Below are 23495 nucleotides of genomic sequence, written 5' to 3'. Positions count from 1 at the left end.
ATACATACTTGCAAGCAGAAGTCAGAATATTTGACATCTACCGCTTTTATTTTTATTTTATTTTTTATTAATATGTCTCCAGTGAGTCACTTAACTTTATGGAAGTGAAGGATAACCGGTGCCCCTTAAACTGCTTTGATCAAAGTCAAAAGTGGAGTCATTAATTAAAGGAGTGCACATTATGCACAGCTTCCACTGTTCACAGCAGCTGGTAATCATAGTTTTAACTGAGAAGAGAACATGTGATAAACTAATGGCTCTTCCTTTTTCATCATGTCATTGTCACTCTTTTACAGGTTTTCTCGTACAAATGATATACATTACCATCTTGTCCTTCTTTCCTCCACTTTATAATCACCCTCATCATGACAAGTTTAACCACACAGTCCTTAAATCAAACACAAGAAAAGTTTTTTTTATTATTTATTTCTTTTGTGCTGTCACTTCGTCGCCATTCCCGTCCTAAGCATCGCTCCTCCTGTCATACAAATGTTCTGCTTCACAGAGGGCGCAGGCTAAGTGTTCCTGGTTTCCTTATCTGGAAGGATCTCTATCCTGCTTTAACGAGGCACTTGACCTCCCTCGGCGCTCCTCTACTCCCCGAGTGACGCAAAAAAAAGTGGGCTGGCGGAGCGCTAAGTGCAGTAGTTTAGAGGACTATCGGTGCGCACCGAAACATCACTACTCACGCAGACTTCATTTAGAGCGCCTATAGGTTCAGCCGCCTCTCTCGGATGTTACACCGGCGCAAACACCTTGTTGGCGGAGACACCGGCATGTGCGCGGATGTGTTTGAGAGGGGAAACGCTGACTTCCTTCCCTAAAACCTGTAGCAGCCTCCTTCATTCAGTAAGTTGGGAGGTTGATGAAACTTTTCTTGAATGAGTATCCCGCCGCTGGCTGGCACATCTGGATTCGCTGCACACGGAGCTGTCAAGTCCAGCGCTAACTTTTAGCCAGACCTGACCTGACTCTCTGTTATTTTATTTTATTTAGTTTTATTTTTTCCTCACTAAACTTTTGAGGCGGAATATTGGAATTCACTATTTCCTCTATTAATTTTTTTACACTTTTTTAAATTTTTTATTTTTTATTACAAGGCACAAAAATGGAGCTCTCACTTCTCAGGATGACATGCGCCTTGGTGGTTATCTGTCTCTTGGACAAACGGTGAGTTAAATCAGCGAGGCATGTGTCAATTTAAATTCAGATGAATTCCATCTTTCTTTTACGGAGCATCATTCACAGCTAACTTTGTCCGTTTATGTTTATGAAAACCTAAATTATAGCATTAATTAACAGGATATTGTCTGTTGTACAATTTGACCTTTAACATTACACCTACTAAAACTGATGTGCATGCTTAAAGAACACATATTCAATATACATGTTTAAAAAGTATATATTTTCTTAACATTTTTCTTTTAACTTTTTCTCTTCATCATTTTTCACAAATGATCCGATGCATGCCCCCCGGACAAAAGCAAAGTTGCCAATCGATAACAAGTTGTCCTTTTTGAAGGCAGCTGTTGAACTGTTGCAGGAAACAAGAGGTACAAACAACAGGTAGCAACAGAAGCTTTACTGGAAGAAAGACAAACCTAATGTGATGCCAACTGCAAAGTGCCAATATGCAAATTAACCTCATTTGATGTCACAGCAAGTATTTATTTACTTTTATTAAAATCCTGACATACTGGTTTGTCTGTCAGAAAGAGCCCAAGGTGGTATGCAAATGTCCAAGTCTCTCTTTGGTAAAAGTTTTGCAAAACAGACACGTGCAGGAGCTACTTACAGCTGACAAAACCAAGTTCACCGTAGCTCCTTGTACGTGTGTTAATGTGCGCAATTGTAAACTCTTCCTCACACCGGGAAATGTGTGTGCTTAAGTCGGGGCTTGAGCATGTGTGCACGATGCCTGTGTTTGCCCGGGACTGTGCTCCCGACTACATGCGCAGCTGTGACTCTCGGCCGGTGCAAAGGCTGAGACGCACAACCTGTGTTTTACCTGTAACGACGACTAAAAAGAAAGGGAAGGACGCCGTTCTGTTCCCGACTCATCTGCAGCGCAGCATGTGTTTTCCTTGTTACTGTTTCCCTGTGAACTACAAAGGAGTGTAGAACGCCGCCAGCTCAATTACAGTTGCTCACGTGATTGATCTGCAACAGAAGCATCAGACGGTTGAGTGGAGACACACCTTACAGCTAATAAGAAATTATCTGCTTAAATATTTCCTCTGGTGATTTTTTTAAGCCGCTGTGTTTTTTTCTCTCTCAGTGTGTATATCCAAAAGTATCATTCAAACATTTGCTTTAACCTGGGATGGTCTAGTTTGATTCAAAATGTGAATGTGCATTTTAGTACACCCATTTAATCATAGAAACCTAACATGACTCATAGGACCCACGTATTTTCATATTCATAGTTCATAGCCTATTTTGTGCTTTAACAAACAAAATAAAGTTGTGCCATCAGCTCTCTATGATCATAAACTGACTCAATCTGACAAACTAAAATAGAGTTATAGACTTTGGCGTGCCTTTTCCCATGAAAGCGCTAGCATCTCTAGATGGTTTTGTAAGCATTAACCACACAGTGTGTGTGTTTTTGACGTTGTAGAACAACACTGTACAGGGGATCAAGGCAGGACACCGTGTTGGTAGTTTTTTGGCATTGAGAATTGAGATGACACTCTGTGCATAAAAGAAAAAGAAACTTAACTCGCCCTAACCACTGTAGGGTTGTCTGCATAACAAAAGATATGAGTTACATGTTTGTCTCAACATTAACCTGACGTTTCTGCTCCCTGTAGGGTAGACTCCAATGAAATCTTGGGCCTGAAGCTCCCAAACATCGACCCGATCCTGAATGCCAACACGGTGTGTCTGACACTGCCTGGTCTGACACGGCGCCAGCTGGAGGTGTGCATGCGTAACCCAGATGTGACGGCTTCAGCAATTCAGGGAATCCAGATCGCTATCCATGAGTGTCAGTACCAGTTCAGAGGGCACCGCTGGAACTGCTCGGGCCTGGAGACCAGAAACAAAATACCCTATGACAGCATTGTCTTCAAAAGAGGTAGGTTTTAAGGCCACTGTACAAAACAGGGGCCTGCTGCAAAGTTCCATTTCAAGTCACATTGCCGTTTTTTTCTTGTAGGTGTCATGCATCTCTAGCGTGAATAATTTGACATGCGGGATGCAAATTATTTAGGAGCCCTAAAGTAAAATTTTCAGAAACTACAACTACGAGAGGTCGCTCACTAGGCCACAGAGGTGAAATATCACTGTGTTCTACAAAGCAAAACCCTTCAAACAGTCCACGATTTCCTCTTCAGACACTTCACTGAAGCACCTTGAAAGTGCAGGATTAAAAAGATTAGCTGCCTTAAATCCTTAACAGGAGTTGATATAATTCTAAAAAAAAAAGTCTCTACGAAGAGTTCATTTCCCCCAGTAACAGTTCATCAGTGCTTTCTCAAAGAAGACCTACAAATGGTCAGGTTTAGAGGTCTTCTGGGCTAGTCACTGGCAACTGGTATCTACTTTCTAACCACCCTACTGTAGCTTCTCAATGACCCATACAAAAGAGCAGGTAACTTCAAAAGCAGTTAGTCACCTCCAGATTACCAAATCTCATGCAGATCGGTTTTCTGCGACGCTTTGTAGTGCTTGGAGCTTTGCAAGTCGGCCACAAAGGATGAAAGGGGATCTTCAGAGTTGGGAAGCCCTCAGATGGTCTCATCCTAGGTTACTGACTGGAAAAGGCATCAGTTTCATAGTAGCCTGAGCACCTGGAAGCACAGAGCAAAACGCAGTATGGTTGGTATTGGTAGGTTTGGGCCTTAGGTTTAGCTGGCTCTCAGTTTTCAGAAAGAAATGAGAAAGGAGAGAGTTCTCAAAAGTGAATTATTATGAGACTTGTGGTTTCCAACATTGTAAAAGTCTGACGTAGGTTTAAGAAATTAGACTTGTAACTTGTGCATCAGTTAAGAATATCAATATCTAACATTGCCCTCAGCTTAGTCATTTCATTTGAATTTGTCTTTAAGCGTTGCACAGTGCAATTACGAAACACCGGTTTTATAACCCTTGTTGAGGACTATACCCCATCAAAAGAAAAAAACGTTTAATTCCAGTATATGCTTACACACCTCGTGCCTTACTTTCACTCCTCACTGACTCATTGGAAGGCTGTTTGTCATTATTAGTAGAGGCAGTTGCTGGTTGTCTGGCATCCCTGGTTTGCCTCGGGTGCAGAAACTCCAAACCACTGACATAAACAACCTCTTTAAATGGAATGATTCATCTGTTACATGTTGATACGATCCTCTCTACAGAAGCTAAAAAATTGACACAAGTTAACATGCTGCAGCAATTATTGCGCGCAGCTACTGCAAAGGGCCAGCAAGTTCAGCGGGACACATTCACAGACCTGGACTGGGCGGAATCATGGAGATTAACACAAGTTTTCAGTTTGACAGTCCAAAGAAAAATAAATAATAGTCTCACGCAAGGCTTGTGTATACCAAACTTTTTCCTCTCTTCTTCCTTATAAATCGTATACTGCAACAACAAGTTTATCTATGATTTTTAAAACCTTGTATAGCACAGAACCTTGCCAACAAAACAGATCCAGTCAAAATACTCGTTGTTGGAAGCTTGCCTGTTTAAATATTCTTGCAGAGCTTTCTCAAACCCTTATCTGATATATGATGTTTTTGAGGCGCTATGCATTTTAATACTGGTTCTGGTGTCTAATTTTACTGCTTCATTTTGGTGTCTAATTTTACTGCTTGGATCCTATCAGTTTCTGCCATGGATCTCTCCGCTGATGTTCCCCGATAACTTTTATAGGTCCATGTTTAACTTGCATTAAAAACTAGGTTACATGGACAGACAGAAATAGGAGAACTGGTCCCTCTTTCGTTCTTTTTTCTCTCTTTCTTCGCCTCTGTCACCGTGACTGTTTCCTCCCTTGCTGGGCTGCCCCTAATGCTTTTACTTCCCTTGCCAGTGCAAGTGCTTGTGAATTTGCTCTCAGCACTTTCCCAACTCTCGGCGGCAAAAGCATAAACCTGTTTAGTCGGTTTCTGTAACACAAAGTGACAGTTTCCTTTGAATCTTTAATTCATTTTGCCACTTTCTCTGCCATCAGTTCAGCCGGGCGTGCCACAGCCAGTGAATTATTTGTTAGATTGATTTGTTCCCAGTCGTCCGGGGGCCTGCGCTGCAGAGCCCAGCTCAGAGCAGGGCAAGAGCTAAAACAGGCTCTCTGCTTATGACGATGTGCATCAGTGCCACCCCTCTGTCTTCTCCCACTTTGTGTGAGTCAAGGTGGTAGGATGGAGGCGGACCTAACGAGTCACACTGCAATTTCGGAGTTTTCTTTCTGGTGTAAACTAAATTTATAATCAGTTTTGAAAATTATAATGAAAGTGTGATATCACTGGATCAAATGACTCGGACCTAGAGGAGTCAAAGCAGAGCTTAAAGGATTGTGGATATTGGACGTAAAATTGTCAGGTGGCCAGAAACATGACTCCGGCTAAATGCTGCTACTTGTCTCCACATCACCGGTTTGCTAGCAGTGTAACTCAGAAGGTGATAACATGTTAGCATAACATGACATACTTCGTTTACATCGTCATCTGTTGACAAACGTGTTAATATTTGCTATGCCACTAAACACAGTGAGAGACACTAGAAAAAGCTTTATTTACTTGACTGCAAATGGATGAATTGTTAAAGAGTTTAATCGCCATGTGCACAATTGTCCTTGCTATTACCCTGTAAGTCTAGGCTATAGTATTTTTGCATTGTTTTTAGCCTTACTTTTTACGTGTCCAGTGTTAAACATGAGAAAACAATGCAGTCCAGCATGGGAACATTGGTGTCAACCGTTACATCACAACACGCAAACACAAACTAGTATCAGGTTGGTGTAAAAAAAACCCAAATAAAGAAGTGACATCAAACAGCGCAAAAAGTAGCAGTTCCATTTAATGGCATTTTATTTGACTCCAGCAAGCAGTCTGAATCATTTCCCCTTCAAGCACTGCGACCATAAACCCCTAAGTGGTTTCTTTTCATGCTTTCTTTACAAGTTTCCATTATAATCCTCACTGTTTTCTAAACCAGTAAGTAAATGCCAGTGGGGCTGCTTTTATGGAACCTGAAGGCACCTTCACAGGCCGTGAGCTGAGATCGAGCAGCAAACGCAACGGAGGGCAAGCGATTCGGTTGCACCGCATCCTTCTTTATTCCACGGATTCCACAATTGGACATGGCCCTCTTTTTGTCACATAAATATGTCGACGTAGACGGGGTGTATGTGTGTTTGTACTTCCAACTGCGTGTGGGTAACAGAAGTCTGCTATAACATTAGTCTTGAGAATTACAGATCAGTCACGGGAGAGTTGCATATGTGCTAAAAGAAAGGGGTGTGTTAGGCCGTAAAGGCAAAAGTACTCACATGTTGTATGTAGACGTTTTGTGCGCGCAGTCATTTAACTACCTCTACGTGCAGTCTCAACCAGTTTGAGGTAATTATAGGGCAAAGCAGCGGAACACGTAATACTCTCTATATGCTAAATACATGTGCGTTTGGTGGTAAGTTTTTGTCACAATGTTTGAAATAACAAAAAGGGATCAACCAACAACCGCAAGCGGAGAGAAAAGAAAGTCAGGGGCCAGTCTGCCACTCACCCGGGAATAGCTAACAGTTAGAGGAAAAAAGATCCATGCAAGACGGAGAGAGATAGAGGCAGCAGACAACAAGTAATGCAGCCAGGTTCTGCAAGTTCAGGAAGAATCTTAACTGCGCACTTGTACGCAGTACGCATGGACAGAAGAGACAGCAGTGCGGCGCGCAACTTAATATCCTGCACATGAGCGGTAGGACAGACAGAAGGAGACACGGCCCTGTTTAGTCACAGTGTGTGAGTCCCCCCGTGAGTCCTCTGATGGGAGTGGTGGGGGTCTGTTCATGTTCAGCTGCTCCGTGGAGGCGAAGTACGCAAGTGTTTGGAACACTTAATTGCCATTGTCCCAGATGTTTCCTCTGCTTTTATGAGTCTTGGCTTGTGCGTGTACAGTACAACTGTGTGAATTAGCTGTTTTCTATATTATTTATCTTGTATGAAATAAAGAGTTTAAAGCAGTAGGAGGAGCACAAAAAATTTGCATTCCGGTGCACGGTGCTTGTAGAGTGAGGAAAAGTTAATATCGCTAAGTCATAGCCAACACCGTTCCGACTTTAATTGTGTGAATAGAATCACATAGGTTCCATTTGTAATTCTTTTTTGATGAAAAAAATGTACAGCAACTGAAAAAAAAAAACACTTGGAAGCATAAAGTTAGTCTAATAATTAATATTAATAATAAATAGTCTTAGTAATGTGAAGAAGGATTGAATTTCATCCGCTTCTTCCATTTAGCTGTTAATCCTCTCATTTCACCCTGACACATCTGTGACACATATACGGTGATATGTTCTGCCTGCAGGTGATTGAAAATTATACATAAACTACATTTCACAGTATAACGTAGCACCTCTTAAAGCTCCATGGCACATTGCCATGAACCAACACTGTCCTCATGTCAACTTTTCTTCAGTTTGCATCTGATGCCAATAATATTTTGAAAACAAAACCAAAGCAAAACCCTGTCAGCACTGAAGAACGTGTCTCGGATGAATCTATGAAACTTAACTTCCACCCGAGTGTACGCTTTCCCAAACCGTTTCCTGATTTCGCTTCATATGACCTTTTCCAAATTAACAACATCGCTATACTCTCCCTGTGCCCGTCAGGTTTTAAAGAGAGCGCCTTTGCGTACGCCATCGCCGCGGCAGGCGTGGTGCATGCGGTAGCCAACGCCTGCTCGATGGGCAAACTGAAAGCGTGCAGCTGCGACGAGAAGCGGCGCGGGGACGAGGAGGCCTTCCGCATCAAGCTTCACCGCTTACAACTGGAGGCCATCCACAGAGGGAAGGGCATGGTGCATGGCGTCATGGAGCACTTCCCCGCCGACATGCAGGGGCCCCAGGACTCCTGGGAGTGGGGCGGCTGCAGCCCTGATGTGGAATTTGGAGAGAAATTCTCACGGGACTTCCTGGATGCCCGTGAGACCAACAGGGACATCCATGCTCGTATGAGGCTACATAATAACAGAGTTGGCAGACAGGTGAGTGCTAAGCGAGATGGTATGCATGTTTTTTGTGTATGGGGTGTTTCAAATGCTGTGCTAATTGACTTAGCTTGACAAAATTAGACACACGTTTTATAATCAATATTTTTCAACACCAGGATGCAGCAAAAACGTTACTTTATACATAGATATTACATTTCAAGAAAGCGGCACTCACTGTGTTAAAAATACTTTCCTCTGTGTCTATTTTGGGAGCTTTGCTTTGCAGTAATTGTCTAATGAAAAGTGTCACACTGTTGCGTTGTGGGAATTGTGGGAGCTTGACCGATACCTGATACCAAATGTTTGGGCTAAGCTGCTAGTCATCCATCTTTTCTGAATGTTACATTCCACTCTACCAAAAAATAATAACAGGGAATCTCTGTTGAGATCATATTTTGTATCAGTTCCAGCACTGCAACAATATTACACTATAGTTTCTCTTCAGCTATAACGTGTCAATTGTTTTGATATTGTGTCAAAAAACACAACCTAAGTAATAGAGTCATGACTGGGTGTGAAACTGCCACACGGTCTCATGTTGCCTATGTCTTTTGTCATCCCCAGCACGATGCAGCCTGACACAGGCACACACACAAAAGTGATTTAGGAACAACTGAAATAAAACAAACATGAAAAACAGCACAAGGTTGACGTGGTGCATGTACACTGTCTGGAGGTCACATATTATAAACCCTTTTTAACAAATGAATATACGCCAATCCGTCACAACATTAAAACCACTGAGAGGAGAAGTAGATAACGTTGTATCTGTAGGATGCACTGGAACAAGCCTGATCCACAGAGCCCCTTCCTCCAACCCACAGGACCCAAAGGCCCCCACTAATGACACTGTGTTACCAGCCACCACAGGACACCCTCAGAAGGCCCATGTCCATTCTCTGATGAGTTGTGACTCATCAGAGAATGGACTTACGTAATATTAGAAAGGTAGCCATGATGTTATGCCTGATCAGCTAACAAATATAGTACTGTTAATTGTTATTTCCTTTGTGGATAAGTTCAAAAACAGATTAGGGAACCTGATTTTACCGCACCAAACAAGATTCCCCAGAGGGGACAAAAGGAAAAAAAAAAAATTAATATCAGTGATTCATATCAGTGAAAACTTTGATGCGCAGTCAAGCATCTCATATGCTCTGAACCGTTTCATCAGCAGTTCAGAGGGAGCTTGTGCACTTTTACCCTTTCCCAGTGAAGTATTAAGCAAGGTGGCCACAGTGGGAATTCCCAATACTATTCTTGTTTTATGTTTTAATACAGAGCTGTAGGGATTACAGTGCAGTGTGTCTGGAGTAAGTTTCCACTTCATTCAAAGTCTGACTCACAGCACTTACTGTGAGTCAACTGGCCAAAGCTGACGGTACATTTCAGTGCTATGTTTGAATTATTATCACATTAATTGGATAAGGCATCCAATAGGTTATCTCAGTATACAAATATACTGTTTCGTTATGTGTATTTTGGGCCGCATTGTTCCCTTGTTGTGTTGCTTCTTCTGGGAAACTCCTGCAATATCTCCAACTTTACATTTTAAAAATTGAAAAATGCAGAACATAGTCATTCTCTGACTGCGAGGAAGAGATGTCATTTTAGATCAGCTGTTTCTTATGATATTCATTAGTCGTGTGAATTAGTGTCAGATCAGTCAGGATGTCACAGAAGGTAATGGAGCCCAGAGACCTACAGTATATTTCCAGCAGCAGAGCACATGCTCTCAGTCTCTTTTCACATAATTTGCTATGCTCTAGCAATTATTACATAATATCTAAATGTCTATGCCTTTAAAACATAGCAACCCAATGCTACATTATGGGCTATTTATTCTATTTGTACAGAGAAAGTATTTATTTTTAGAATTTGGTGTCATTTTCTTTGTGTGTAATATTTTGGAAGATTATTATTTTTTATTATTATTATTTTGCCTTTGGCAGTTCAAGAGAAAGATGTAAATGACAGTGATAAGCCTTCGCAGTGTCCAGCACTGCAGTGGAACATAGACAAGAAGCAACTGTAAATTGCTCATTGTTTCCCGTTTCCTCCTGAGTAATTTGGGCCCATATCTTTTCATCAGTTTACTTCTGGTTTCCTTGATTATGCAGACAAAACACAAATGTGGAGTGCGTCAGCCGAACACAACAGCTGGCGTCCCCACAGAGGCAAAACTGGAAGAAATAGTCAATAGAACTGATGACATCAAATCCAGTCAGTGATGTGGACAAGGGTGTAAACACAGATGGGACCTGATATGACATGAGCAGATATGAATAAGTGAGCCAACGAAAGGAAATCTTTTGTAATCCCCCTGGATGTAGTCAGTAAGGCTTCTAAAGTCTTTTAGTTGACTGCATGGCCACGCTTATGTTGTTTGTATTCCTTCTACTTTACCTCTTGAGGCAACAGGCCTCCCCATAATTAAAGATTTGGTGGTGGCAAATGGGTTTATAAACTGCCTCGCGATCAACATATCCTATCTTTGATCCTGTTTCGTTTTCATCAGAACAGAAAAATGCAGTCTAAAGAAGTATATAGAAACAAGTGTCGTTTACAATGGGATCTGGAGACACATTGCCAGCCAAAACTTCTTATTCAATTCAGTGAGAAGGTGTGTCCAAACTTTTGACTGGTCACTAATAGCATATTACTGAGACAATAATAATATTTAAGTGCAGCTTGTGTTTATTTATCTTAGCATTGCACAATATTATAACTGGAGCCTATTAAGCTACTGCCATAGTCAGCTGGCAAAGAATCTGACAGAATTACTGCAGATATGTGTCGCTCCCATTTTGGCAGTGCGTCTGTCAGCGTAGTTGCTTAATGTTTGTGAGAAAAACACTTGTACTCTAATGAAATGCGCCTTGAAAGTTCAAGACAAGATATGGGAGAACCCAGTTTACATAGGGACAAAAGTAACAAGTTCAATGGGACGCTGCTGTGTTAGAGAAGGCCAGAGGCACAAACAAGTGGCAACGTTTATAAAGTGAATGGAAATTAGGGTATATCTTTTTATGAGTTCTTCTTTTTTTTTTTTAACAGTACAAACAAGTTTATCAAACCAAGCCAGCTCTATTTGGCAGGTGACGTGTTGGAACGGAAACTTTGAGAAAGGCAGCAGTAGATCAAAGAAGAACAAACTTAAATTTGCAGTTTCATTTTTATGAGCTTGATCTTTCCAGAGGGACATTTAGAAACGCTAAGAACTGGCTCTCGGATTCCTTGCAATGCATTTAGGCTTCATTGCTAATTTCCAGCCAAGAGGCATCGATGGCCCGAGCTGGGTTTGACTGAATTCATCAGCTGCGCGCAACCGTTCCTTACATCGGCTATAGGGAGCGTCTCCAGTTCGACTGAGCTCGTCAGCTGACCACAGCCAGGAGATCACTGCCTGAGAACAGGCAGAAATAGAAATAAAAAAAAAAAAAAAGAAGGTGTGTATGTGTGTGCAGGGGGTCGGGGAGGTTGGTGGATGACAAAGTAAAGGAGGGAAGAGACCGAAAGCTAACTTGTGAGTCATTGCAAAGCTGTTACTGTAAAAGACTATGCATCTGAGGGCTTCATGTGTTGTACAAAGGCTCAACAAAATCCCCATTAAGACCCTGCAGCCCACGCACACACACACACTCTCTCTCACACACACACACACACACACTCATATGTGCAGCCACGGCCCCTAGATTCAAAGAGAAAACACTGACAGGTGGGGGCCTCATAATAATGCCTACCCTTCCCATGTGTCTTTCCCTCCCACCGACCCACCACTACCTCCACTTCACCTCCCTCCACCCCACTCCTCCTGCCCCACTCCCCCCCCGTTCGAAGAAGTAGTGTTTAAGCACAGGAATGTGGTGGTTTTCTAGCGGGGTGTGCATGTCGCCTCATGCCCACCCCAGGGTTCTCACGACGTCCCGTCTTGTTTTTAGCCCTAATTAGTGGCTGCTGGCAGTTTGGAAACAGATGTTAAAAACCCTGCAAAAGATTTTAGACTTCAAACACCGGGGCGGAAAGTAGAAAGAGATTCGCCCTTCCTTCCCTCCCCTCTTCCCCCGTCTTCTGCCCTGCCTCCTCTAACCTCTCTCCAGCGGGGCCTGCTACAGAAATAATACTGTATGCTAAGGGGGGTTTGAAATTTGTCTACAAATTATGGCAGCGGGCCTAGTACAAGCTTGACCTGCTCCTTGTTTATACCAGACACCATTCCATATTCACTACACTGATTAGACATTTTGATCAAAAAATATATTTGAAATAATTATTTTACCAATTTTTCATTTAAGAATTCTAAGCACTCAGTTATGAGCAAACCAAAGGAAGTCTTCAGTAGTTACAAGAGCAGCTTTGAAATATCACTGTTCATGACATGAAAACAAATCAGTGACTTTTTTTTTTCATTCAAGCAGCACACCTCAATACAAATGCCTGGCACGCTGCCTTGTGTTCTTGTAGCAGAGCTCAGAGCCACGTTGAGGTTCTGTCGAGTCCTGTCGGTTCATTAGGCAGGTGGTGACAGTGCTGGCTATGCAACAGTCTGCTCAGTGTTACTGGCAAGCATCTTCTGGTAATTACAATTTACCATCAGGGTCTGACTTCAGGGGAGTAAGGAGAGATGGTGTGCAGCTTTTCAGGAAGGAAACAATATGTCTCAACTCTTATTCACCCCCTCTTTTGAATGCGCACATTTGGGAGCTCGCACTTATGCACTGGTAAACATTTCAACATTCGAGACAATCACCTGACTCTCTCAAGACCTTGGTGGTCTCCAAGTGGAGAAGGTGGAGCGGTGTGCGGCAGGACACCATGCAAAGCAGCGCAGGCTTTACATCACGGTAAAATTGCAGCCAGAGGATTGGTGCTATAGGCGCTTAAAGCTCTGATGATGCAGAGATTTTGAGCAGTAGTAGGCCTCCATTTTAATTTAATAGACAATAGCTGAGAAAATAGCTTGTGATTACATTTGATTAGCCACCTTCCACTTGGACCTGGACCAACTGGAATGAAGCTGATGTTTTGGGGCAATTAAAAACGCACTTAAAGCCTGTCAAGGTTTAATATTGCTCCACCAGCGCACCGCATACTGTGAGATTTATTTAAGTCATAATAAATATGAGCAGCAAGTCCTTTTAGATTCATCCAAACCAGCAACAGTGGGACTCCTAGATCCTTTTATGGCCAATTTAACCCTTGAGCGATGACAAACTCCTGAGAGGCCGTTTGCATTAATTCATTGACTCAGAAACCACACAAAAAGCAAGATGTGTTTGATCAAAAATAGAAACATTAGTGTGGGGTTAGTCCCCCGTGCCCTTCAGAGGCCATTTCACATCATCAGTGGTGTGTAGAGCATTCCTGAGTCCTGACAGTACAGAGGCACGGCATTTGATCTGGCCCGATGCACGCTGTGCACGCACCAATACACACACATACACACTGATGTGTAGATGCACACTCACATTAAGTAACACCCACTCTATCCTCTTTCTTTTTTCACTTAGAAGCGCGCACATACACAGAGGCAAATGTTTCATAGTAAAAGCTCAGCAGGTGGAAGTGCTTATGTTGGTAATAACATTTTATTAGAGTCTCTAAATGAGAGCTGTGGACATTGTGCGCAATTTACAGTGAGTAAATACTTAACAGACACACAAGTGCGCACACATTGTAACGTAGTAGAGCTCTGTATACTCCAGATATGCATTTGCTCCGTAATTGCATGTCATTGTGTTTGCTTGTGTGCGTGTGTGTTTGTCTGCGTACGCTTAACTGTTCTTTTGAAGCAAGGCGTTTGATTTGTTTAAAGTGACGTCTGGGTTTAATGTGTTGCTGTGGGATTTGTTTGTGTGCTTTGATATCGCCTCGGCTTTCTGCTCGGCTTTAAAGGTCCTTTAGTAGATTTTCTTTGAACTGACGAACACAAGGCAACATGCGGACTAGTCTGCTGTTTATCTGCGAGAAGGGTCGCTTGCAGGACACATTAGACAATAGATCAGGGTTTTCCCAAGTGCGGTTAAGGTGTGATGACACAGGGATCGGCCGCTGATTCCGTTCAAAGCGCCCAGCAAAACACGGAACAGAGCAGAAATTTTACTGGTGTGATGTAGCTGGCTATGTACTACATTGCTTGCACATGTTGCATATTGCAGAAAGTGAGTAAAAATTAAATCATCTTGCTTACATATATATATATATATATATATATATATTTCTATTGTTAAAAAAGCGCAGACAAACAACTAATTTAGTTGCTATCTGAGTCACACCACAGGACTTCCCTGTGCTGCAAGTCATCACCGACTGCTTCATTACCACTGAGTCAGTATCATCTAAGCTAAAATCTGACAATGACAAAGGAAGGTGACAATGACTTTGAGGATGACAAAGTCACTGTGGCATAAGGACCCTTTAGCAAACTGTGGTGCTGATTCACAGCATGTGTTATGACAACACACAATGAAACAATGTGGCGAAGATGCAGATGTGTGACACACACAGGTACATTGCAGATGTCCTGATAGTCAAATAAAGTGTAACTTTTGTGGTTGTTGCCGCCTTGATGACCTGGGTCATGTCATGCCATCACCCTCTTTTTTTTATCTCCTCCTGTTCCCGTTGCTTCTGCTTCTGCTCTCCGATGCTTCCTTTACCTTCTTTTACTCAATTAACGCGTCCTGGCCCAATCCTCAGAATCACGTTGTGGTGACAGGGCTCTGATCTTTGGTTTACTTCATCCAGTCCTCCTTCTTGCACAGTAGCCTGCTCGTACTTCTCCTTGGTCTACTGCATTATGTAGCCTGCAGTCCTAGTCTGCCACCAACATGTCGTATTTGATCTCCGTCTGGTGTTGTTTTATGGAGGCCTCTGTCTACTCTCTGAGCCAATTAAAACTTGCCAGATGTTTGTTTCTATTGGTCCGCCACTGACTTTGAAGCAGTTGTATCTCTGTGGAGTATGAGCGGAGCGAGCCAAAGTGTTAGTTGTGACACAGCTTATATTATCAGGTTTCCATCTGTAAATCCAGTAACCCTTACTTTCAAACGGCGTCGGAATGCAGCTAAGTACATGTACTCTTCTACAGCTACATTCAGATTTCAGCTATTTCACTATCAGTAGAAAACATAAAGTAGTAATTTATGCCTTCCTATCATACAAAACAGTATATAAAATAATTAATATTAGTCCCAGCTTAAGTGTGTGTCCTGTTTGTCTGGACACGTGCCCCATCACAACTGGAAAAAAGATAACCAATGTGGACAGGTGTGGTAGGATTGCTGACTGAAGTATAATCTGTATCGTTAATAGCAGGTAGCGCCCAGATGAGGTATCAGCTAGATAGATGGATGTTTCGTGATAGCACCCACACACCCTCGCGCGTACACAAACGGCCTTTGTGTATCAAGCGGTGTTGGGACAGCAACGAGATAATCCAGAGATCATCTCCTCCTCCTGTCATTCCCTTTTCCTCTCCCCTCCCTTCACCTCTTATATTACTGCACACCGCTTCCATCCTGAATGTCCCGAGGGCTAAATATCCGCATCTGACACAGGGGAACCAAAAAATAAAAAAATAAATCATTGCATCAGCTGTCTTTCTGTTTTACGACGTAAATTTATATCATAAACACAGTCAAAGAGACAGACTCCCAACATCCTCCCGGGCTGTCTCACCCTCTCCTTTGTCACACACAGCAACAGCCCCCGGGTAAACGGATGAGAAGGCAAACCAAAACAACCCAAAAACCATCATCTGATCATCAGTCAACAAGACTGATTCGTGGAGTGGTATAGATCTGAAAAAAATAGACAGGCAAAAGAATGACCAGCCTAATGATTAGGCTGGTCATTCTTTTGCCTGTCGTCTCCAAAAAATAAAATAAATGGGCAAGTGAGTGATGAAAGGCTTTCACTCCATCCTTCAAACCCTGGAGAAGGGAAATTTCTTCTTAGTCAATCTGACCACAAATATGTGACTGTTAAAAAAAAATCATCATTAAAGACGAGTCAGTTGAACTTCTGAAAGATTTCATAACACAGTGACGCTTTTTTTTTTTAATCATGTCTAGTTAGATAAGGTTATCTATTACCCTCTCCACTTGTACAAAATGTTCTGAACTGAACGTCTTTTGTCAAATGAATCTGCACGTCACATGTCACACTGACAGACCACTTCTAATATGGCAAGAGCCGACAGCTTCCTCATTTCCTATTACCTGTTAACAGCCTGAATTGTACCTGTTTGCCTTTCATGTGCGCGCCAAAAGAATACTTGACATTTCCCACACACACAAAGCGCATTTCACCCGCAGTTATTTTCTTTTGTTGAGGTTTTGCGAGCCTGCAAACTCGCTTAAGCCGCGCGCAGCCGGAGCACAGGCTGCATGCCTCGTGTGTTTAATGAAGCAAAGCAACCCTCAAATGTCATTCTTTCGGTTTTAAGACATTGCAAAATATGGGTTCGATTTTGAATCGGCTGCTGCTTTCCATGCGAATCTAAACGGCTGCTGCAAGTCTCGTTATTCCTTAAAAAGTTTGGACCGCAGATGAGTAGGAACAATGTAATTGTCTGTTTGACAGGATAAATCTGTCAGTCACACGCAAACCTGACCTGCCCTGTACTCGCTACTTGTTGTTGATGATGCACCTTCATAATTTACCACACATCATTTTTCTAAAACAATGAGTCATAAGCTCTTATTGACTGACTGTGTCGTTGCGGTTGCTTCTGCATTGCAGTCTCTCTTCAGCAGAGGGTCGATTCCATTCTGCTCATGGGTGTTTTAAAAAGAACAGAATGCCATGTTTACAAGATGCTACCGCATTTATTCTTGTGAAGTTGCACATTTGACAAAAACATTATAACCCCCCCGCCCCCCTGCCATGTTCCCACTAGCCTCCCTGCTCTAACGTGTCTTTGCACATGCACATTAGTGTCCCTCTCAATATGTGGATGAGGAGAGCGAGGCAGCTCACATTATCTTGGCTTCTTCCCAACATACGAATGGGACAAAAGAAATATTTTTGTCGCATTCTGAGGGTTTGTGATGAGTTATTGTTATTGTTTTTTTGTTTTGTTTTTTTACTTTTCTATGACAGAGGGCCATTGTAAGTATAAATAAGTCAATAAAATAAAACCACGATGGCAGGGGAATGGGATAAAATTCCAACTTCCAAAGAAAGAAAAGATGAATAAACATAAATGAATGTACGATGAGGAATCTTAAATATCTGTATAGTTTAAAGAGGGTTAAAATATGTGAGATTGTTGAATCTTCCTTTCTTTTCTTTTTCTGTTTTCTTTTTTGTAAAGAGCCCCCATTGTCCCTTTTGACTTTGCAGGTTTGAATCGTCCTCATCATCAAATGCCACCGTTTGCTTTTTATACTATTCAGTTGGATTTAGGTAGAGGAAAATAGAAAAAAAAAGAAACAAAGAAAGAAATTGGGGCATTTCCTGTTTACCAGTGGTATATTGTGAGGTGGCTGATCCAAACTTGCAAAGTGAATTGATGTGGTTCCTTGACAAAAGCACAATTCATGACTTTCATTATCCATTATTCACCAATGCAGTTTTTCTCATAAATCTGCAGCTTTAATTTTGGAATATTTTGGAATCTTTTGAATGCTTGCATTTTGTTTTCTCGGAACATTTACCACCTTCCACCAGCTTTTTAATCTGCACAGGCCCAATGTGTTATAGCCATACTTTTGGAGTTGGGTGAGCATTATACTGTATGATAGACGTGAGAATTGCAGTATCATGATTAACCTGAAATCACTTCAAAGCTCAGTGCCCCTCTTGACAGATTGAGCTTGCTGGATTATGAAGTTTGTATATGGAAGCCAGACATTACACACACAGATACTTCTTAGACACGCTGCTGTCTGTGGCTCATAACTGTGACGGTATATCTAACTCCGACGAGCTATACCATCCTCCAGCTGTTTTTGCTGTTTTACTGTTCTCCGAAACCCCTATCCTGCTGCGAATGCGCCATCAAACAGTAGCAATGTGGATGCAATTATGACTCCTAGGTCAGTTTGTCTCTTTAAGACTTAAGTGGGTTGGAGCGTTTCATGATTACAGACCTTGCTGTGAGTTTAAGGCCAGTGCGTTTGTGATTCTGGGGTTGCCTCTGCCCCAGTGTAAAAACTGAACTGGAGGCTGCAATCTGAACTCAGTGCAAGTGCTGTTTGAGCTATTATGGTGTTGTTTGCTATAAAGTCTTACAGCCTCGAGTATCCCCTCGCCACTGATCACAGCTTCTCCAAACCTTCTTTTCAACACTCCCCATAACAGTACAATTATATGTATTCAAAAACTCCCTTTCTATTATTCTAACATGTTGTGAGCTAAACATGCAATGATGCAGAGTCTGAAAATATTTTGCATTCCTTCACATAATTGTTGTAATACACCATCTGCTGCGCTCCTAACATTTAATTTTCCTCAAATGCTTCACATTACTGGAAGATGTGATGACTGATGGGGATATAAACACATGCAAACATAAACACGTGTTTACAAAGGCTGTATACATGTTCCAACTGTGACTCATCGTACACCCCTGTTCTGTTTTTATTGCTCTTTTTATTTTTTATAGAGCAAGACAGAACTTTGACAGAACGGGAGAGATTTGTTTTGTTGTACCTTTCACTTATTCATTCGGAACAGATGAGTCAGGTGTCACTCCTTCACCCTGCATTGTTTGCTCAGTTGGGAAACCCACGCACCGCAGCATGAAACGCGGCGCGCTCCCACAGCGAGCCCTTCACAGTGTTCAACGGCTCCTTCTTGTTCCCAGAGGGAAAAGTGGAACAGAACAAGGAAAAAGGACGATGATAGTGTGACGCACTCGTGGTCGTCCGGACCCTTTTGTCCTTCGGGTCAAACTCGTGTGTCTGCCATTCTTGTCATACCCTGTGTGAACGAGTGCGTGGGTGAAATTCATATCTCGTGTGTGTGCGTGTGTGCATGTTGATGTGGGCGGCAGTGGCATCTGTCAGTACGCTGGGTGGCCTGGGGTTCCTGTTGGCAATTGGATCTTGAAGTTTAGCACGGGTGATGAATGATGAACGCACATTCGACAACAAAGAGACACACACACACACATCCGCACACACTGCTGAGATGAGGCTAATGTCATGCACATACACATCCTTCGATGTGCAGTATGCGTACCAGCAAAAAAGAGAATATACAAGTCTTGCATCGCGGCAGTGAGCTAATGGGATTTGTGTGAGTGCGTTTGTGCTTGTTTACGCATGCAGCCGTAGACTTCAGTCCAGAAAACCGCTCTTTTAAACCTGATTTAAGAATTCAATTCCGTGTCCCAGCTTTGTTTTCACTCGCTGTGCGAGGGCCTAGGGAGTCTAAGCTGATGAACTACCCTGCCTGTTGAAGTCCACGTCGTTCCTTTGGCCAGCATTAAATCGTCAAAGTGAAAATATGTAAATACTGACATGCTCTGACGCCTTATGTGCCGCTACATGTGGGTCATGCTTGGAGTCGCTTGGTGCCAAAAGATGAATAATGACACTCCTATCTGTTTGGGTAATGCCTGCATCCATCTGTGTTATTTGATATCAGCTTGTTTAACAACACACTCAGAGTTGGACCACCTGGCTTTTTTCATTGTGGAACCAATAATTCTTCTAGGCTTTTTTTTGTCATTGGGTATATAAGTGGAATAGTGGCTCGCTTAGAAGAACAGAAGAGCCTGTAAAGTATGAAATATGACATGTGGTCTGTATATTAAACTTCAGATGCAACCAGTAATCAAGAGAGTCATTAATCCCTCTCATTTTCTTTTCCCCCTTCCCTCGCCTCTGCTTACTTCCTCACTCCATCCCACTCTCTCTTTTTGTCTCTCTCGTCTGGGATTTTCGCAGGTGGTGCTTGACCACATGAGACGGAAATGCAAGTGCCACGGGACGTCGGGCAGCTGCCAGCTCAAGACCTGCTGGCAGGTCACTCCAGAGTTCCGGGTGGTGGGCTCAATCCTCAAAGAGCGCTTCCACATCGCCACGCTCATCAAGGCTCACAACCGGAACAACGGACAGCTGGACCACTCCCAGAATAACCACCACCACCACAACCACCACCATCACCAGCACAGATATCACAACAACCACCACACGCACCGGCGGCGGCCCGGCATCAACGAGCTCATCTACTTCGAAAAGTCGCCGGATTTTTGCGAGCGGGACCTGGGCTCGGACTCGGCGGGCACGCAGGGCCGGATCTGCAACAAGACCAGCCCTGGCATGGACAACTGTGAGAGTCTGTGCTGTGGGAGAGGCCACAACATTCTGCAGCAGACGCGGAGCGAACGTTGCAACTGCAAGTTTCACTGGTGCTGCTATGTGGTCTGTGAAGAGTGCAGGATAACAGAGTGGGTCAGCGTCTGCAAATGAAGAAAAAATGCCAAAAGACTAATTAAAGAAAGTATTGAAAAAAATAATAATTAAAATCCAGACTGTTACTTTGAAAGGGGAATATGACTGTAATATACATGCCCCATTCTTTTTTGCGGCGGACTGCAGTTTCTCTTTGCAGAAAAGACGAGCTAGGACAGAGTGTGGAGCGGAGACTGACAGCAGGAAGATAGACACGGATGCCGGTGAAGAGTCCGCACATGCAGCGTGTGTGTAAAGCTGCCACAACTCAGAGACTTTGGATGTATACTGCCCTCCCCTTGATTCCAGTTTGGCACAGTCGTATGAGATAAATATCTGTAAGAAAACAAATGTATGTTGACTGACACGCAGCTGCATGAGACGGGCAAAGAGGAAGCGGAAGGTTGCAGGCAGAAAAAAAAATAATAAAATCGCTTTATAGCAACAACATTATAAGATCTGCATGAAAAATATGATTTTCTTTTCAATCACTAAACAGTACTCCATCAACTTAATATCTTGCAATGTCTCTTATCTACTGCATACGAAAAAATCTACACCTTTGTAGACCACCACAGAATTTGACACAGCACATAACAGCACAGCATATCTGAAGCACCTAAGGACTCTGTGCCTTGTTTCAAGGCAGTCTAGCCATAGTCATGGCGGCAGGTGGCACAGAGATTTTCTCATTAGATGTCTCAGCTGACACTCTATAGACGTACCAGTTAATGTTAACAGGCATAATCTATAACACCAAACACACCCCCCAATCCCACAGGTAAAAAGAACAGACTGAGCTATTTAAATTGAAAGGTTGCATTAAAGGGCCTAATTTTTGTTAACAAAAAAAAAAAAAAAAAAAAAAAACATGGTTACTGTGGAAACATCACAGCTATGATGAGATAGAGCGGCTGACGCTGAAGTCAATCAAAAGGCTGATGTGAAACTCTGATTGCTGGTGCTGCTTCCTCATATCAGTGGAAAGCATTTCCTTTCCACTAATGGAAGATGTTGAGATAAAATTAACAGTGTAAGAAGAACAACCACTCTATACACTGTAAGATTCATGTTGTGCACCCATTTGAGTTTCAAAACTGCTGGGGCGCAAGCTTTCCAAGTTCCTACACCTCCCTGACACACAGCTACATTGTCCCGAATTGCGTTATCCAAAATGTACCGTGTGTGGTCTATGTTGCGTGTGGTACGTAATGTGGAAGGACTGTCTCGGTGCACAGTAAGCCTTCATTTAACAAGTCCAGTTATCATCATCAAGCCAATGTGAACAGCACTGTAAATAAAAATGAATAATGCTCCACAAATACCATCAATAATTTTAAAGCGCCTCAGGAAACTGAGTTCACATGAACAGGCTCCACTTCCTTCTACTCTAAACATCCTAAACTGTCATCAATCAAAGTGTTTCCTGTATCGTGATGCAATGTACTGTGCTCAACACTGTAAGCTTCATGTATAATATCGACACTCACCTTCTTCACACTTCTTCTATGTGCACAACATGGATATTCTGATGTCGACTTCAAAGTGTATAAATAAGAACGCTGACTTCCGCTTGCGTACATTCATAAGATCATATTTGGTCTAAAAAAAAGTGTATGAGTAAGGCTCCTTATCAGACAGTGTAATTTATTTCAAGCAAGCGTCTTTCTGTGCTGAAAGCAGAAGAAAAAGAAAAGTATGGGAGTATGTTTCCAGTTTAACAGATTATTTTGATTCTGATAAGTAGTTTGCACATACAGAACTGTGTCCAGGACAACTCTGGGAAAATATCAGCAATATGCATTATTTTTTTCATGTCATAAATGTAATGTATGTATGTTTGTTCATGTTTTAATATGGTTATTATCTAAGTTATTTTATTTTTGTGGATAACTTAATATTTGTAAGACAATAAAGACGGACCGTAACAATGAAAGGGGCTTTAATGTGATGAATAATAAAATACATGAAAACAGTGGACTTGGTAAGAGGAGCAGTTTATGTTCATTTTGTTATGATCCAGCTGCCTTCACTGTGCTAATGATGATGAATCCTTTAGTTACTGTGTGCTGCAGTGGAGTAATGGTTGGAGGTCGGTGGTTTTCCTCCATCTCCACTGCATGGGAAAATAAAAGTATTCTATCTGCTATTATTACATGTAACAAGAACAAGAACCAGCTGAATACTAGCTGATGTTTTGTCACAAAGGAATTTGGCTGATATGCGGTGTCCTATCCTTCAAACTGAACAGCAGCCCACTAGCAAGTGTGTACACTTGGATGGATTAAATGAAGAGAACATGTGTGTACATAATAGTAGAGACCCCTTCATGTCCTATGTCGCTGGAGGCAAAACAGAGGGAAGCTTGAGGCGATAAGATTATTATGTAAAGAATCATCAGTTTGAGCATGGATAACATTGTGGGTTAAACTAATGTAATTCTTGTTACATGTTAATGCTAATGCTAACTGCAAGCTAACGCATTGTGTTTCAGGGGATCCAAGCTGAAGTGGTTCCTCCACAGTGGTTCCTCTTACTTCAAGTAATATCTTTCTAGGAGAGACTTTAATTGATAGAGACAGCCTCTGTGTTATGTGTATTGTTCAAATTCATCTTCCCATCTTCCATACTGCTTAATCATCACTAGGGTCACGGGGGTTGCTGGAGCCTATCCCAGCTGGCATCTCTGTGTCTCTAACACAGAGACAAACAACCATTCACACTCACACCTAGGGTCAATTTAGGGTCACCAATTAACCTAACGAGATTATCTTTGGAGGTGGAAGGAAACTGGAGCACTCAGATAAAACCCACGCAGACACAGGGAGAACATGCAAACTCCGCCTGAGCTGGACTCGCTGGGAGGCATCAGCACTAACCACCGAGCCGCTGTGC

General features: G+C 42.4%; 1 protein-coding gene across 1 annotated transcript; it reads left to right on the top strand.

Moving 5' to 3' along the window:
• Window positions 1–538: 538 nt before the first annotated feature.
• wnt10a (wingless-type MMTV integration site family, member 10a) lies at window positions 539–22578 on the top strand. Its single transcript, XM_047600065.1, has 5 exons — window positions 539–849; window positions 1101–1170; window positions 2814–3079; window positions 7814–8187; window positions 20094–22578. The coding sequence occupies exons 2-5, from the start codon at window positions 1109–1111 to the stop codon at window positions 20616–20618; spliced, it is 1227 nt and encodes a 408-aa protein (XP_047456021.1). The 5' UTR covers window positions 539–849; window positions 1101–1108; the 3' UTR covers window positions 20619–22578.
• The last annotated feature ends 917 nt before the right edge of the window (window positions 22579–23495 follow it).

The sequence above is a fragment of the Mugil cephalus genome, chromosome 12 (assembly GCF_022458985.1).
Source record: "Mugil cephalus isolate CIBA_MC_2020 chromosome 12, CIBA_Mcephalus_1.1, whole genome shotgun sequence".
Classification (NCBI taxonomy): domain Eukaryota; kingdom Metazoa; phylum Chordata; class Actinopteri; order Mugiliformes; family Mugilidae; genus Mugil; species Mugil cephalus.
This window is presented reverse-complemented; position numbering and strand designations above follow the sequence as displayed.

What these genes read in the sequence shown, in the direction of transcription:
- wnt10a (XM_047600065.1), top strand. Translation starts at nt 1,109, where the DNA reads ATGGAGCTCTCACTTCTCAGGATGACATGCGCCTTGGTGGTTATCTGT. An exon ending in ATCTGTCTCTTGGACAAACG is followed by an intron (nt 1,171 to 2,813) that starts GTGAGTTAAATC and finishes TGCTCCCTGTAG; the next exon opens with GGTAGACTCCAATGAAATCT. An exon ending in ATAACAGAGTTGGCAGACAG is followed by an intron (nt 8,188 to 20,093) that starts GTGAGTGCTAAG and finishes GGATTTTCGCAG; the next exon opens with GTGGTGCTTGACCACATGAG.